Genomic DNA, 18,544 nt, shown 5'->3' with positions numbered 1-18,544 from the left:
TAAAAAAAAAATGTTTTAAAAAAGTGTACAGAACACTATCATGTAAGGAATAGAATCTATGTTAACCTATATAAACAACAAATCAACACACAGTATATGAATCAGACAGGGATGTCGACAATTCACAAAAAAAAAAAATATATCAGCAATGACATGACAGCAGTTTTTTCAGTTTTAACACATGTTCAATTTCTCATTTCATAGGATTGCAGTCCAGGGTGTTTGGCATTATTGACAGGCTTTAGTTTTAGCTGTGTTTATGGATTATATTATTATTATTATTATTATTTATTTCTTAGCAGACGCCCTTATCCAGGGCGACTTACAATTGTTACAAGATATCACATTATTTTTACATACAATTACCCATTTATACAGTTGGGTTTTTACTGGAGCAATCTAGGTAAAGTACCTTGCTCAAGGGTACAGCAGCAGTGTCCCTCACTGGGGATTGAACCCACGACCCTCCGGTCAAGAGTCCAGAGCCCTAACCACTACTCCACACTGCTGCTTTATGAGTTTTATGAAAGCGGGAGAAGGCAGATGACAGGACAAAACCCCATTCAATTTCCCAAAGTAACAGACTTATAAATAACTCCATCTATGAAGCGATGAGTCGCCAAACATTTTCTCTGTTTTCTGTAAACTTGTAGCCAGGTGTTACACAGATTTCTGTATGCCCATAGAATTCTGTATCCCCTTAGATTTGACGCCTGCGTAGATCAAGATCGCTGTACGTGAACGCTTGATGTTTCTGAACAGTATTTACATGTAATAAAATTAAAATGTGTTTTAAAAGAAAAATACAGTTTTATAAGGTTACTTTTAATCAAGGGTTTCGTGTATTGAGCAACGCAGGAGGCTGAGCGTACTGTAGAAAATCAGTGCTGTTAAATGTGCTGTTTTATTTTGCTACAGAATTAGTTTGGTCTTGTTTTCAATATTAGTTGCAAACTGCAACAGAACTCAATGGCTGTGCTTGAGAACACAGCGGGACTCGGGCACAGGAATATCACGCATCCACGTCCAGCTTTGAAAAACTGCATCTGCACAGGCATGGAATCATGCAGGGATACAGAATTCTATGGGGTACAGAAATCTGTGTAACACCGGTGTCGTATGGAATTAGTAGACCAGGGAAAAAGTGGATCGCGCAAGCGCAGTAAGCAGTTTGATTAAAGGGGAGGTTAACTACATGAATCAACATTTTCTATCTGGTCATTTTATTTGCCAGATCGTATGGCAATATGTTCACACACCACTTTCTTTTTTATTTATTTATTTTCGGTCTGTAAAATATATGTGTGATGCAAAGTGTTCTGTTATAGTGTAACTTACGCCTCTCTTTATACTAGACCTAGTGTTAAATGCTTGTCAGCTTTTTTCTGCCTGTGTAAATCTCATTGTTAATCAGATGTAGTTGATGTGTGATTGCAAAGATTTATTTACTGTATATTAAAAAGTTTTACATGTCAAAATGTTGTCAATCTTTAATCGAAATTAAAATGTTTTAGTAATATATTCTAATGACATACAGTCATACAATATTACTGTAGTATTGCAAGGTCTATTATTATGTTGTCAGTAGGCCTAGTGTTAACTATCACAGTTTAAAAAGACGAAACATTAACATCCTAGTTAAAAAAAAAAAAAGACATCAAACATGATAGCTAAATTAGTAAACATGTTTCATTTTTTTTTGTTTGTTTGTTTGAATAGGAACATGAATTGTGTCATGTATCCTATGTACCTAGGTTGGAAAATAAAAATACTGTACTGTCTGTAAAAATAAATGAAAGAACAAAGCGCATAATACATAACAATACTACAAGTGCATCAGTGATTGCTGTGCATTGTGGCCAAGTTAGTAACCTTTGTCCATGACTGAAAATCGTGCTTTAACTTTTTGATAATCGATCGCATACCTATCCTTACAGTACTGCTTATATGTTAAATATGTAACAAAAGACATATAAATCACACTTACACTTAAGTTAATTTTAAATGATTTATTTTTAGTTAATATATCTGACCAACTTATTCCCTGGGCTTGATCTACTAATTCCCCAAACATAGTACTAGTAGGCGTAAACCTTAGAAACAATGGAACTGTCAGGAAAAACAGTCACAACTCTTTTGTGTTGGTTCAAAACTCAACTAACCTCTGTATAAACGTAACTCTACCAGTAGATGGCAGCATTAACACAAATTAACCCTTTATCTTACAGGAGCCTCCCCTTTAAATTCTAGACTGCGATCCACTTTTTCCCCGGTCTACTTATTCCCCAGGACACGGCACATATGGGTTATGGCTGTTTTTCATTTCTGGTGACGTCAGTCAGGAGTTGACTGCTATTGGTTAAGTGCAGATGCATTGGATGAGCGGCTGGTCAAAAATTGCTCTGGGAGAAATCTGGACTTGGCTCCTAGACGCAACGTCCTAGTTTGTGAGGGTACATAGAAATCCACAAACCATATATATATATATTTTTTTTACTAGTATTGGAAGAAAATGTGCAATTCTAAGTAACGGTTTCTTCTCACAAGGCATCGAACAATTAGGCTAAAAATTTACCTTTTGATTGTGGGGTCCTGCCAATAGACTAAGAAAACCACATTTCTAAAGACATTCCTTCATCTCTTTGACAAAACAGATTATTTGTTGCAAAAAGTGTTCACGTTTTAGTGACTTTGTAGTAAATCATGCTCTCTGTTGGAACAACATTTTATAATAATAATAATAATAATAATAATTATTATTATTATTATTATTATTATTATTATTATTATTATTGTACAGGCACAAAAAGTGAATTAAAAGTAAATTGATTTTGTGTGAGTATTTTATAGATTGAGAAATGCAGATTTAATATAAGGGGAAGTCAATTCTGGTTGGGGGACCATCCCATTCCAGATTTAATAGGTATCATTACATTATAAAGTACTTTATATCCTGGCCAAATGTTTAATTGGTTCAGTTCAGTAATTGACCTGGAATGAGGGCCAAAGCACCCGAAATACACCTTTAATTCTGATTGTATAAATTAGTCATATTGCATTGTTATATACAAGGTTATAAGTAGGATAACAGTACTTATATTAGATTCCCATAATCAAATCACTTTTAAAGATGTCATTTTGACTGGAAAATGATTAAAAAGCTATTGTTCTCTGTTTGATACTGTTTTAGGATTAATTGTAATACCCCTTCCTAAGACCTTCTTATTGTGTTATACCGTATCTACCACATCATTATAGAACTGACGGAAACTGAAAGAGGAGATCAATATGGTTTCTGGTTGTTATTATGGCATTCTGTCTTTAGTAATTGTTGTATTTCCAATAATACATTGCATAGAGCCTGAAAGTAATGTTTAGTTAATGACTAACACAACTTGGACCTGAACAATTATGTGCTTAGTATTGAACTCCATCAAGGTTTATTCAAAGGATTTCGAGTTCATGGATTGCTCACTGAACATTTACTTACTCTATTCCGTAACAGTGCCGTATGACGTCAACACAAAAAGGAACATTTGGCGATGCCAAACTTACTGTTGGGGCTGGTCAATACTGTATGTATGTGAGGTTAGTAAAAACGTTCTTAGACAGTAATATAGTCACATTAAATAAATACATAAATAAATAAATAAATAAATAAATAAATAAATAAATAAATAAAACAGCTGTTTTTTTGTGTGTGTCGTTAAAAAATATGGCCCGTTTTGCGCTGACCCATCTGTCTGTCACACTAGAACAGCTGCCAGCTCTTAATGTATCATGAACTTGAAGCATAATTTTGGATTGCGTTATATAGTTTTAACCTTTAATCTACTCTTTAGTGTTGTTACCTTAGCGCTTACATACAAACGACTATTGTACAAATCAACAACAATTAAAAAGGCTGAGTTTAAACAACTTATATACACATAACCATAGATCATGGGTGTTGGCTAAACATTGCCTTTCACACTAAAACGCCTTTGCTGACCCATGTTTGCGCCCCTGCTGAGATGAGATAGATTGAACTATAAAACACTAAAGCTTATAGATGTATAATTTTCTTTATGACTTATAAAAAAGCACCGAACACTTGTTATTTTGTTTTATAAAACTCGTTTATTGAACATTACGAAATGTAAGAGAAATATTAAAAGCATAGAACAATCTTATGTTTACAGTATATGCAAAGACACTGGACACATTGAATTGCAAGCAAGAATTAGCTGAGCATTCAATCAAACTGACCACTTGTTGCTGACATACAAAAATAAGCATGCTTCTAATTACACATACCCTGCAAAGAATAGGGCTTTGGCATACAACTTTGACGACAAATATTTATTTTGCGTTTCATATACGGTGTTGTACTGTAGTCTTCTGGTGGAAATGTTGCTGATTCTTCATGACAGGATCCTACTAAAAAGCAATATGTAACTTTTATGAGTGCGTTTCCTTTGTTATGTTTATTTACTTCAATTGTTTAAGATTAGATGTAAAACTAACACACACACACACACACACACACACACACACACACACACACACACACACACACACACACACACACATATATATATATAAATTGTATTTTACAATTTATTCACAACGATTTTTTTCCACATGCTTAACACGGTTAAAACAAAACACATTTGGACATTTTAACCTTAACGACATGAACTTAACAAGCGAGGTTCCGAAAAAATATCATTGTCAACGACTTTTACACATAAAACTTTAAAGTATGTTTCAAAGCTATTTTCAAAATGTCCACTCTATAGTCCACTGATAGTGTAAGGCAAGAGCACTTGTTCTTATGTTTTGTTTTTTTGTATCGCTCTTCCTACAGTGATTTAGAGGACAGATCTCAAACCCCCGTGCACTAGAGCGGACATTTTGCAAAGAGCTTTGAAACAGACTTTAAAGTTTTAAGTACATAAAGTTGTCAGGATGTTAACAATGAAAAGACAAATTACAGGTACATTATTTAGACAGTTGTAGCAACACCTGGGGACATATAACGCTATATTTACAAACTCTGTATTAAACCACGACAAATGTCCTTACTTCTGCATTTAACCATCAAGGGCCGAATTCTCACTTGGTTAAGCTTCCAGCGCGTAACCCAAGTGAAAATTGGGCTCTAAATGAATAAAACTCATCGTGCTATCTAGCTTGTACTTACTCCAAAAACATAACTGTTGTGCATTCTCTTCTTTCTATATTCTGTAAATATATAAATATCTGTCGACTCGATAGATGATAATTGGTTATCTTTTATGCTCATTTGTTCTATCATGCGCTATCAGCAGTTGCTGAGCTCGGTGTCTGAATTTCTGATCTCTCACACTGTAGATGATAACATTCCAGCAACTGTTTGTGGTCAGTATCCAAAAGGCAAAGAATGAAAAATTACACCACTCATTCCCAATGACATTACCCACTACAAACACCGCGATCGGAGTGAAAGAAGCAGTAAAAGCAAGGGTTAAAGTCCCGATAGTCTTCGCAGCTTTGATATCAGAAAAAGTGGGTCTTGTATTACTGCACTCATTCTCCGTTTCTGCCAAAAATTTCCTCCTTTTAAAATGTTGTCGTATGGTGGTTAATGATAATATATTTATGACAACTGTGCCACCGAGAAGAGTAAAATCAAAAGTCGGGAAAAGCAATAGAATGTGCCAGCTACTGGTAGGGGGCTGGTTATCCCCTAATGCGTAGTTACACATCCTACTGCAGGCGTTGTATTCCAAAACAATATTTTTGCTGAAAATCATGGGAGAGACAGCTAGAAAGAAACTGGCCAGCCACGATATGGCTATAAGAATGGTTGTCCTTTTTCTTGTGATAAATGACTCTTTGTGTAGAGGTTTCAGAATGGCAATGCTCCGTTCAATAGTGAGCAGAAATATAGTTGTAATTGAGACCAGCGTGCAGCCGGCAAAAATCGGACCGATTAAATTACAGGGATGGAAAACGCTACCAAACCATTTGTTATTATTAGTCCAGTCTGCTATCAAGGAGTCACTTATCATGAATGAGATTTCTGCATAAACAGAAAATGGGACCACAAATATCCCCACCGCTAAGTCAGCCACAGCTAAGGATGCTTTCAGGTACCCTTGCGGGGTGTGGAAGTGCTTGGTCCCCAGGAAAATAGCCAGAATCACCGAGTTTCCAAACAAGATAGCAATGATCAACACGATCATGAAAACTATCATTAAGATTTTGTTCAGAGACGTGCAGCAGCAAATGGTGCAATTAGTTTGAGCTGAGCCATCCAGCAACATCATCCTAAGTCGTGATGTAAAGCAATGTTGTTGTTTAATTAAGGTAAATATACTGTTATTACCCTATCATTCAGAAAAAAAACTAACAAAGAAAAAAAAAAACATTGGTTTCTTAGGATTCCGATCGCTTTCTTCTGAGTCGATAACATTTTTCTTTATATTTCTCTCGACCTCTTGAAGCATTCTGTGGTGACAGCTTCTTTAGTCATCTCTCTTCCCCAAAGTGCAACTGAACCGTCCTTAATTAAAAGGAATAGATCATGTCAATACGCACTTTAAATAAACTGAAATACTGAAAAACAGGACAGTCAAGTCATTAAAAAATATGTTTTTGTTCATACTTCCATTTAATCCAAAAGTTGAAATGAAACGCTACCTTGTGCACATAATAAAATATTACGCATAATTTAAAATATTGCCACGTTACTTATTTAAATGCAACCTGATAATAGACCGTTCAAATAATATGAAACGAGGCTACAAGCAATTCTTAACTTTCCATTAATAACAAATATATTAGCTAATAACTCGAACAATGTTGAAGAATGCTTAGAAAATAATAACAATACCACTACTACTACTAGAAATAATAATAATAATAATAATAATAATAATAATAATAATAATAATAATAATAACTTACCTACTGTCTAAAGCCTCTCTAATGTGGGAGACAGCTAAACGCTATTCTCTGCAAAAGGATTGTGCAGCCAAAACTTAAACCCTGCAATCTCCTCGAGCTGAGTGGAAGAGATCACTTTATATGCAAGCGAACCTTTGACTCACTGCCTCAGCATTATCTGTAAATCAGTCATACCTATCTTCTTATTATACTGTTGTTATTATTGATAGTATTCTTGTTACTTCTTGTTATATAGCCCGTTCTAGTGTGTTTCTATAATATGCTCCATAAGTTTCCCTCTTTATTGAAAAAATACTATAGGTCTATATTATTTATTAATTCAAGTATCGAGAAAAGGTATGTTCTCTTATGGATTTAAGCATGTTCAATGGATTACAGTCACATGACCTTCCTTTCGAGCATATTTTATAATTAAAACCAGTATGTTAATAATTATTACCTTCTAGAAACACTGTTTAATTCTAATATCAATGTATGGTATTTATTTATTTGTAACGGTCTGATCTGCTGCAATGTGTAGCTTATTAGAATGCTGTCTATTGTCTAATTACCGATATGGTTTGTCGTGGATGAAAAACATAATCCATGGGATAACGGTAGGCTTATTTCATGATGGGCTTTTGTTTTTAGATGTGCTATGAAGGCATTAGAATTTCTAGACCAACTGATACCGATATTAATTGGGACATTTATAACATTTTTAGCAACTTCTACTGATCAACACAGAGGAACAAACTGCTGTTAGATGTCCTTCTTTATAATTCTATACAAATAAATTATATTTACAAATTAAGGTTTCTTTTTTAATACATTTATATTGGACCTGCGTGTGTGTCAGATTTACAGATCATGGGGAAGACATATACTATGATGTCACGTGCAGCTATGAAGTAGCGGTGGTATAATAAACAGAGATGGCTATAAAAACCAAGGGCAAGCTGCGTGGCCTTAGTTCTTTTATCAATGAACAAGAGAACATCTCTGCACCTCTGCAGGCTGGATTCGGAACTCACTGGACACAGCTTGGATCAACAGGTGAGTTATTCCCTATAAATAACTGATGTGGGTGTATACTGTTATTATAAAAATACAAACTGTTAGCAATATATTTGAACATGTCTTGTTTGACTAAAACCAAAAAAAAAGGTCCAGCCCAGTCCAGTCCAGTCAGGTCCAGTCTAGTCCAGTCCCAGATAAATCCAGTCCAGTCCTAATCCAGTCCAGTCACGTGCAGTCTAGTCCAGTCCCAGATAAATCCAGTCCAGTCCTAATCCAGTCCAGTCTGATCCAGTCTAGTCCAGTCTAGTCAGATCCACTTCAGTCTAGTCAGATCCAGTCCAGTCCAGTCCAGGGGGCCATTTCCCAAAAACAACTTAAGCCATACGGACATCGTAACACCATCGTAAGAGCAACGTGTCAAATCTGATGCGTTTCCCAAACACTGTCGTTAGTTAAGTAGTTTGTGAACAACATCGTAGGTCTACGAGTGATCTGGGGTAATCGTAAGGAGATAAGTGCGTCGTGAAAGTACATACATGCATTGCGAGATCATTCCCTCTTGCTGTATCTGGCAGTATGGCTGCGATTCACAGAATTGTGGAACTTAATTGTCGCAGATGCCACCCGCGCAGGAGATTATTAAGAATTAATGCTAACATAAGAACAAATTTAAACCCGTTAGATATACTTAGTGACAGAGAAATCATTAGAAGATACCGGCTTCCACGGAATGAAATCCTAACTTTACTGGAGTTACTCACATTGCAATTATGCACTAACTCCAGCTGTGCAATTGCTGTGTTCATTGCGGTACTATGCCACAGGTAGCTTTCTCCAAACCAGCGCTTGTTAGGCACGCACCTGAGTACATTAGGTTCCCTAGAACACAGGCAGACGTTCATGACACGCAAAGAGGATTCCATTCCATTGCAAACATCCCACAGGTTATTGGGGCAATTGATGGTACACTAATTCCCATAATAACCCCGTGGATAGATGAGCCTATTTACGTCAGCAGAAAAGGCTACTCAGCAATCAATGTCCAAGTTATATGCAATCACAAGGGTGTTATCACGGACATTGTGGCAAAGTGGCCGGGGGGTACCCACAATGCCTTCATATGGTCCAATTCCGCGATATCTCAGGCAGCAAAGATCAGGCAATTTGGCGACGGCTGGTTGTTGGGGGACAGTGGATACCCCTTACGACCGTATCTCCTCACTCCTATTCTGCATCCCCGCAATGCTGCTGAGGAAAGATTCAGCAACGGCCATTGCATCATTGAACGTACCTTTGGTGTGTGGAAAATGAGGTTCAGATGCATTAACAAGTCGAGTGGGGGACTACACTTCACACCAGCCAAATGTTGTGCTGTGATTGTGGTTACGGCCATGCTGCACAACATTGCAGTGCGAGCAAGAGCACCGTTGCCCGACGACAACAGAGCTGAACCTGAGGGAAATGATGGAGGTGAGTCTGTTGCTGATATAGGGCAAGAATACATTGCAGGGATTGCTACTCGGCGTCGTCTCATATGCAACGTCTTTGACCATTGAAACAAGGACACAGAATTCCAGTTATACCATAACCTTTTATTTGTTTATGTCACGTTCATAAATTATTTTGTACAACTCAAATGTCAATAAACAAGAACATATGATTTGTTACAGATTATATGACATAATAAAAAGGCACAAATGTGAACGTAGGTGTCTAAGCAATTGTCAAACATAATATAAATACATGTGTAACGAATTGATCTTATTGGCTTGCGTCATGGGGGATGAGTGTGGAGGTAGTGGGTTGCGAATGAATCTGCAATGAAACAACAAACCAGTGAGTGAAGTGCATGAAGTCAGTCCCTCTCAATAACCCCCCACCTCCCCACCTAAAGAGGATCATACATTAACAGACACACACATGTCATATAGTCTGCATAAAATAAATAATAAATTAGTATTGTCTAACTAACCCCCTTTCCACCCCCACAAGCGCACACACGTACCTTCTCTCTCTGGCAGGATAATTGGCACCGAGATTGTGGGTCGATGATACTGCGCTTTGGTGAAGACTAGTTGTTTTTGCAGTATTCCTAAATTGGCTTTAAGTGCAACTATTTCTTGGTGGTGCTGTTCCTGCTGCTCAATACTCCTCTCTGTGTTTTCATTGATGTTCTTAAGGATGATTAGCTTGTTTTTCTCGAGCTCAATTAATTCCGAGCTGCATCCACATTATTATTATTATTATTATTATTATTATTATTATTATTATTATTATTATTATTATTATTATTTATTTCTTAGCAGACACCCTTATCCAGGGTGACTTACAGTCGTAAACAAATACATCATATGTATTCTCTGTTCTTCTTCTTCTGCCTTGTTGCCTCTCCCCAGTCCCCCTCTCCTTGGTCGCTGGTTCCTCACTGCCAGGTGTTTCACTTCCTAGAGGAATAACTTGTCGAGAACGTCATCTTGCAGGGAAGGCTCTTGCTGGGAAAGGTATTCTTCCTGCACAGAAAGGTCTTGCTGAGGACTGGCTTGGCCACTAGTAGAGGCAGATGCCTCACATGTGGGAAGTTCTATTCCCCCAGAGACACCATGCAAGGCAGTTGGTCCCAGGATGTCGTCTGCTTTCTGTTCCTCTGGGGTTAGTTCCAATGACATCTGTCCGCCCCCGTTGCTTTTTTTCTGTGTTTATTTGAGCGGCCTTACGTCTTGCTACATCTTCCTGACATCCTTCGCGTCTCTTGGTGGTCTGGGACTTGAGGCACTGACCTTTGCCGCTATTTCCTGCCATTTCTTTATTTTCATTTCATTTGTTATTGTTGTTTTCAGCTTGTTAAACAACACACTTTTGTTGGCCTCCACTTCATTTACAAGAATTTCCACCTCTGCTTTACTGAATACGTGTTTACATTTCCTGGCGTCCTTCTCCATCCTTACACGTAACCTTTAGTTCGTATTTCCTTATCCTTTGTCTGAACAACAGAGTAGCATTTACTGGGGATAGTTATAGGTGTGTCCAATTTCTACATAATTGGGGTGAGAATAAATCAATCATGCAGACACAGGTGGTTGCCACAAGCACACATTTATAAGATGATTACATTAAATTTCAATCTATTCCTTTAATCAATCATACAATATAATCTGTCGATTCCACTCCACACAGGTTTTAATTGTAGGCCACTTATTACAATAACGGAGAACATATTTAACAAATCGATTAAGTTGTGATTGACTCCTCATCCTTTTCAGCACCTTTGCTGGGACAGCACCTTCTACGATGCACTTTAGGGTAATTTTTAAGATGCAGTTTAACTATGTGTTTAACGCACGTGAAGATCAATCGAACTCAGCTGCGATCCATCGTGAGCATGATCTTGAAACCTCAAGTTCCATCGTTATTGGGAAATGACCCCCAGAGTAGACCCAGTCAAGATCATTCAGTCTTCTTTGTTTCTTCTTTTTTTTTTTAGGTCATGACATCACAATGAGTACATCATATGTGACATAATAAAGAGACTGTGTTTACCACCATGGCAATTTCAATAGAAACTTTTTATTATTATTATTACTATTATTATTATTATTATTTGCATTGCTATTAACTAAATATATTCTATTAACTATTAACAGGTTTCTTTATATTTTGAACTCACCTTCTCTAAGTTGTGCCGATGGTGGATCACATTCAATCCATTGATATTTAAATGTCTTTTACATTCTTCTTTTTCTTTATCCTTCTATTATTATTATTATTATTATTATTATTATTATTATTATTATTATTATTATTATTATTATTATAATACATAGGATGCTGCCACGATCTTGCTGTCTTCAGTGCCAATTGAATAATGTGGGATCAGGCAGCATACACTTGGTTTTATAGCCAAGTCCCTCTTTATCACATCACTGCTTTTAAAATGACATATCAGAACATCACAATGGGGGCACCAGCATCACAGATGTCATCTTGAGATGTGTCACTTGTGATTAGAATCACTATGGGAAATCTTCTTAGGAGCTTATCACATTTTGCCAGTTTTTTACACCCTGTAGAGAAACTATGCACAAACCACCAAAGCCTATGTGGCAATACACTTGCCCACTTAAATTTGATTTGCATTGGATTACACAAATAAAACAACATTGAAATAGCTGATATTTTGTTACTATAAAAACATTTTACTTACAGTCAATAAATCTCTCTCTCTCTCTCTCTCTCTCTCTCTCTCTCTCTCTCTCTCTCTCTCTCTCTCTCTCTCTCTCTCTCTCTCTATATATATATATATATATATATATATATATATATATATTCTTTATATATCTTCAAATTCAGTTGTGATCAAGCACAAATAGCCCAGTTTAGTGGTTCATACAGATACAAGTACAAATTAACCAAATGCCAATTGCAACAAAAAAGATGTATCAAGCCTCTGCTTCCTTCTGGATTTGTCCATTAACTTGTTACTAATATAGATAGAATCCCTTTGTGTGTGTGTTTTCAACGTATTAAACTGAACGTTTGTTTTGCGTATTTTGTTATTGCAATCGGTACTACAGAGATTGAGAATAACTGGAGATGACATATGGCTGGTTTCACAAACACAAACTACTAAACTTAATACAGAACTAAGAACTGTAAAGGACAATATGACTGGCTTTGGTCAGATTATTTTTTCTCATTTTCTCCCCAATTTGGAAAGCCCAATTATTTTTTATTTCAACCCGACTCACCGCTGCCACCCCCGCGCTGACTCGAGAGAGATGAAGACCGACACATGCGTCCTCCAAAACGTGTGCCATCAGCGGTCCGCTTCTTTTCACTCTGCAGGTCCGCCATGCAGACACCTCAGAGCTACAGTGTCAGAGGACCACGCACCTCCGGGCAACTTACAGGCAAGCCCGGAGCCTACAGGGGTTGCTTGTACACGGTGAGCCGAGGACACCCTGGCCGACCTAAGCCCTCCCCACCCGGGCGGCGCTCAGCCAATTGTGCGCCGCCCCTGGGAACTCCCGTCCACGGTCGGCAGTGGAATAGCCTGGACTCAAACCGGCGACCTCCAGGCTATAGGGTGCATCTTGCACTCCACGCAGAGTGCCTTTACTGGATGCACCACTCAAAAGCCCTGGCTTGGGTTTTAAATATAAATTAGGGAAGTTTAAGTCTAGATAAAAGCAAAACATTGTTGCCCATTACATTGATAGTAAAAACTTCATATAAAATGTCAATCTGTATGCGCTCTTTGCTAAACTTTTACTTGAGTGTAAGAAATAAATTGATAAAAACTTTGGAAAAAAGGATAAAAAATGCAAACATGGTTGATGGATAAAAAATACAGTCTGTGACCCGGACGGCTTGTGGTGACGTCAGACCTGGAAGAGACAGGACACAGTTTGGTAAGCGTATACGCTGTTGTGTGGTTTAATAATATAGACAAAACAAAATGTTTGAACAAAACAAAATTACACGATGGCCAACACAGACAGACAAACAGACAGAGAACACACAAGTATCGCGCTGGTCTAAATCCAGCACGAATAGCAATTGTAATTTGTTTTCGTTTTACTTCACCTCCAGACTCTCATTCTGCCTCTGAACACACCGATCCAGAGTGAGTGATTCGTTACAATATATATACAGCTGTGCCGGTGTCCCAGGAAATAAGTAGATCAGGAAATAAGTTGATCAAGCTCTAGAATTTAAAGGGGAAGTTCCATTGTTTCTAATGTAAACGAGCCTAGGCCAGGAAATAAGTAGATCGAGCCAGGAAATAAGTAGATCGGATATATTCGGCAGTATGCTGCTAGATAAGATGATGTGAATATCGCTTTAGAGCCGATATATTAGCCTAACAAAAATGCATAATTTAAAATGACTTTTGTACGTATAATTTATATTAACATGTAGATCGGATATATTCGACAGTATTACGCTAGATAAGGGAATGTGAATATCGCTGTAATATATATTAGCAGCAAATAAATAATTTTAAATGAATTGTATGATTGTACATTTCTGATTGTGTATTTCTGTTTGTGTAACAAACGTTAACTAGCAAAGTGTGTTACGTATTGACGTTATTTTGCATTTCTGGAGGTGTTTTTGTTTTGGGAAGCACTACAGTATGGACAGCGAGTGATTGTCCAAAAGTTAAAGCATGAGTTTCAATCATGGAAAAAATTAAGCTCCATGCTGCGATTACTAACTAGGCCACGGTGCACATCAATCACACGATGTACTTGAAAAACGTTGCTTATACAGTATTATTATTTTAGATTTGTTCTTTCATTTATTTTTACATACAGTACTTTGTATAATTAGGACAGAAAACAAACAGGAGACTGGTTATCATAGTGCATGTATTTCAATTGCAAGTGTGGGAAGAAACAATACATTCATTAATTAAAAACTAAATAGTTAACATCTTTGCTAAACCGTGGTAAATACTTATAGTTCAATACCAACCAAGATTTTGTATTGTGAGAGAGATCATACAGTATATGTAGGCTACTCTATATCAGCATAATTTTAAAATGGTAGGAAGTAGAGAGTGTTGCTACAGTGAGAACAGAGGCTAGGGCAGGGTTGGGCAAGCAAGCAGGGTCCTGACCGGGGATTAGGGGCTAGGGCACGCAGTGGGATAGGCTTGGGTGAAAAGATGTGTTTTAAGGGAGGAGCGAAAACTGTGTAGTGTAGGTGACTGTTTTATATGGAGTGGGAGTTTATTCCAATGAAGGGGAGCCAGGAGGGAGAAGGAATGGAAACGGGATTGGGCACAAGGCAAGGGTGGGACCGAGAGGGACAACAGAGTTTGAGAGCGTAAGGGACGGGAGGGAACATAGTAAGTGATAAGTGCAGCCAGGTAGGGTGGGGCGAGACCATGGAGGGATTTGTAGAGATATATATACGGTATCTCTCTTCCTCATTATATATGTCTTTTTTATATATCTCTGTTCCACATGTAAGACATAACGAGCAATCATATCTACCATGGCATACGTTTTTCATTTCTGTATTTGTCCTATCAAGAGGATTTGACAGGGTCCTTATTTTTTATTTTTTTATTTTTTTTTTACATAGTACAAATCTTATCCCTTAGTAATACTATATATTACTTCAAGGAATACAATTGTCACGTTTACGAAGAATATGGCATTTATGTTAATGTATTGTGTGCATCCCAGGGTGTCAGCTTCAACAACATTACTGGGGAGTTGGTTCCATACCCTCACAATTCTCTGTGTAAAAAAGTGCCTCCTATTTTCTGTTCTGAATGCCCATTTGTGACCCCTGGTCCTTGTTTCTTTTTTCAGGTCAAAAAAGTCCCCTGGGTCGACATTTCTATACCTTTTAGGATTTTGAATGCTTGAATCAGATCACCGCGTAGTCTTCTTTGTTCAAGACTGAATAGATTCAATTCTTTTAGCCTGTCTGCATACAACATGCCTTTTAAACCCAGGATAATTCTGGTTGCTCTTCTTTGCACTCTTTCTAGAGCAATATCCTTTTTGTAACGAGGTGACCAGAACTGAACACAATATTCTAGGTGAGGTCTTACTAATGCATTGTAGAGTTTTAACATTACTTCCTTTGATTTAAATTCAACACTTCTCACAATATATCCGAGCATCTTGTTGGCCTTTTTTATAGCTTCCCCACATTGTCTAGATGAAGACATTTCGAGTCAACATAAACTCCTAGGTCTTTTTCATAGATTCCTTCTTCAATTTCATCAGGGGTGATCAACAATATTTTTAACGGGGGACAAAATGAGTATACAAATTCTTTTGGGGCCGTATAACTATGTAAAAATCAATTACAAAAACCCCCCCACAAAAATTACTAGTAAGATATATAAAATCTAGTCCTCTGCATGTCGCCTGTCAGTGTTGATAGACATCAGAGTCTGTAAAGTGGACAACAGGCCTCAAAAATAATCTGATGTAGGTCTCAGTCTTGCAGTATGTAGTGTAAAGATCTAAACAGGTTTAGTGTTTAGTCTGTACAGTACAGGGAGTTCTCTATTAAAAAAATAAATAAATGTACATCTGGAATTCAGTATCTGTGCATTGTGGTTTGGGCTGCCTTCAGTGTTCAGAATGGTAAAGAAACGGTTTACAATTTCTTCATCATCAAGATCAACATAGTTGACAAAAAACAAAAGCTGAGTTTGAGTGCCTGTGTTTGTGCTCTCATCGGCCATTAGGTGCCATGCTATACGTTTCTTTAATTTTGAACTTAATTCAGACTTGAGATGTTTTCCTATGTCATTTGTTCTTCTGGATGTTGTATGCCTTTACTTGATGGCATATCTCTAAATACCTTGCACTGTGGATCAACAGCTGCAGCCCACTCTACTATACCTTTGGAGTGAGTGAATTTAATATTTTCTTTTGCCATCACTGCTGCAAGTTTAAGGGAGGCCTCTGTCAGATTTTCTTGTTTTTCAAAATGCTGTTTCAACGCAGAAGACGTTTTATCAGCACTTTGTCTTTTGACCATTGCTTCATTTCTATGTGGTGTTTATTAAAATTACGTTGTTGATAAAACTTTTTTTACAGTGTTTATTAGTTTTCTACATGCATAGCACTTACAGCAATCGTTTGGATTTGTCATGAATCATTAAGTATCCCAACACCCCAATCGTTATTCCAAAACCTATGGCAATCGCCCTGTTTTCTCTTTTTTTGGCACAACCCCATCTGTATCATCGCCATCTGTTCTTTGCAGGGTAGGTGTCAGGGAAGGTTCTGACTGTCCTGCGCTCAGGGTGGCCTCTGCATTGCTGTTGATCACTCTGGCTAGGCTAGGATCTGACTGTCCTGGGCTCAGGGTGGCCTCTGCATTGCTGTTGGTCACTCTGGCTAGGCTAGGATCTGACTGTCCTGGGCTCGGGGTGGCCTCTGCATTGCTGTTGGTCACTCTGGCTAGGCTAGGATCTGACTGTCCTACGCTCGGGGTGGCCTCTGCATTGCTGTTGATCACTCTGGCTAGGCTAGGATCTGACTGTCCTGGGCTCGGGGTGGCCTCTGCATTGCTGTTGGTCACTCTGGCTAGGCTAGGATCTGACTGTCCTACGCTCGGGGTGGCCTCTGCATTGCTGTTGGTCACTCTGGCTAGGCTAGGATCTGACTGTCCTGCGCTCGGGGTGGCCTCTGCATTGCTGTTGGTCACTCTGGCTGGCCTACACGGTACAAGAATGAAGTATTCCCAAATACAATACTGGCTAAATATTTTAAACTTAATATTAAAAATGTATATGGTACTTACTTATGTTTCACAAGAAACTACTACTCAAACCTACATGTTTAGGCAATCTTAGTTTTTTTTTAGACAGATTTATTTTTGAATACTTGGCATTCATAGTTCATTTTGCATGAAAAAGGTTATAATAATCAAACAAATAATTGTATTTAATATTTAAATCTATTTATTTATTTTTGCTCAAAAGAGACAGCTTCACAATTTTATGAATCTGCCTAACATACCTTATAATAAATATGTCCATTTCATTTCATTTTTACCAACGGTGTATAGAGCACTGTAGCAAGACAAGTAATCTGTAAAAAATGACGCGGTAGTGTTCTTTTCCCCAGACCTTGTTGCGCTCATGTATCAGGTGACTGTAATGACCCAAATGCAGTTAAAACAAGGGGGTGGGGCGCGGGGGGGACTTGTATGAGACATACATTTTTTATATAACTTCTCTTATGCGATTTTTTAAAAGTGATGGATAAAATCAATCGTATATAAAACCTGCGTCTCAGGGGCTGTTTAGAAAAGCGAAAGAGCCGCACGCGGCCTCAGGTTTCAGTTGATTACTCCTGTTACAATTTCATATGTGTGTGGTCAAATTCAAACATAGTTTGCTGGAAAAGATTTCTACTTATTTTCAAGAAGGTTCCAAAAAAAGTGGCGGAACTCTGTTCCGGCTACCAAAAAAAGTGCAGGAACGTTGTTCCGGTGCGTTCTGCCAGGACTCGAGCACTGAATAATACAACACATACAACATTAAACACAAAATTTGCACAGTGGCGGGGCACCCTGCCACATGTCCTATTAGAGAGATTCAATTAAACCCACAACATCTAATGAGGCTGACAGTAGGCTGAAAATTAGTGACTGTATGGCATGGAAATTAAAAGTAATGAAAAGGTCATCTTGTTAGAGAAGATTTGATGCCTTTACTCTGAGCATTTATACCAATTATAAGATACAATTCCACAGTAAAAATGCATTAAGTCTGATCTTGCAGGGTTCCCTTTCAATTCAAAGATGACCACCAAACAATACTTTTGGGATATGCCTGCCTTAGGTAGGTATTCGCTGAGCATTTTATGTCAGAGCTGCCGATAGGCCCCTCCGTGGAGTGACGTCCTCTGTCCTGCCTGCCGAGGGAATAAGTAGTCACTCCACGGAGCTCACTTCCTCTTTTGCCTCTCACTACAGTAAGGTAAGCAATATGTGTCACTAACCTGAGTGTGTTTTGAAAGCTTCTCTGAGTCGCCTGCAGTTCCCTTGCATTTGTGCTGAGAGCTGGCTTGCCGCTCTCGTGGAATCAGCGGCTCCATTTGAGTGTCTTTTGTCTTTCTCACGGCCT

The 18,544-nt window shown here is 37.9% G+C and overlaps 1 protein-coding gene across 1 annotated transcript; it reads right to left on the bottom strand.

The window, feature by feature from the left end:
• Positions 1–4,168: 4,168 nt before the first annotated feature.
• Positions 4,169–7,201, bottom strand: LOC117399295 (alpha-1A adrenergic receptor). Its single transcript, XM_033998387.3, has 2 exons — positions 6,934–7,201; positions 4,169–6,529 (listed from the first exon to the last, which is right to left on the bottom strand). Exon 2 carries the CDS (start codon positions 6,291–6,293, stop codon positions 5,271–5,273), a length of 1,023 nt encoding a protein of 340 aa, XP_033854278.2. The 5' UTR covers positions 6,294–6,529; positions 6,934–7,201; the 3' UTR covers positions 4,169–5,270.
• Positions 7,202–18,544: the final 11,343 nt, after the last annotated feature.

Source organism: Acipenser ruthenus, chromosome 4 (genome assembly GCF_902713425.1).
Source record: "Acipenser ruthenus chromosome 4, fAciRut3.2 maternal haplotype, whole genome shotgun sequence".
NCBI classification, from domain to species: Eukaryota; Metazoa; Chordata; class Actinopteri; order Acipenseriformes; family Acipenseridae; genus Acipenser; species Acipenser ruthenus.
Note: the sequence above shows the minus strand (reverse complement) of the source record. Positions and strands in the feature narration are given on the sequence as shown.

What these genes read in the sequence shown, in the direction of transcription:
- LOC117399295 (XM_033998387.3), bottom strand. Translation starts at nt 6,293, where the DNA reads ATGATGTTGCTGGATGGCTCAGCTCAAACTAATTGCACCATTTGCTGC.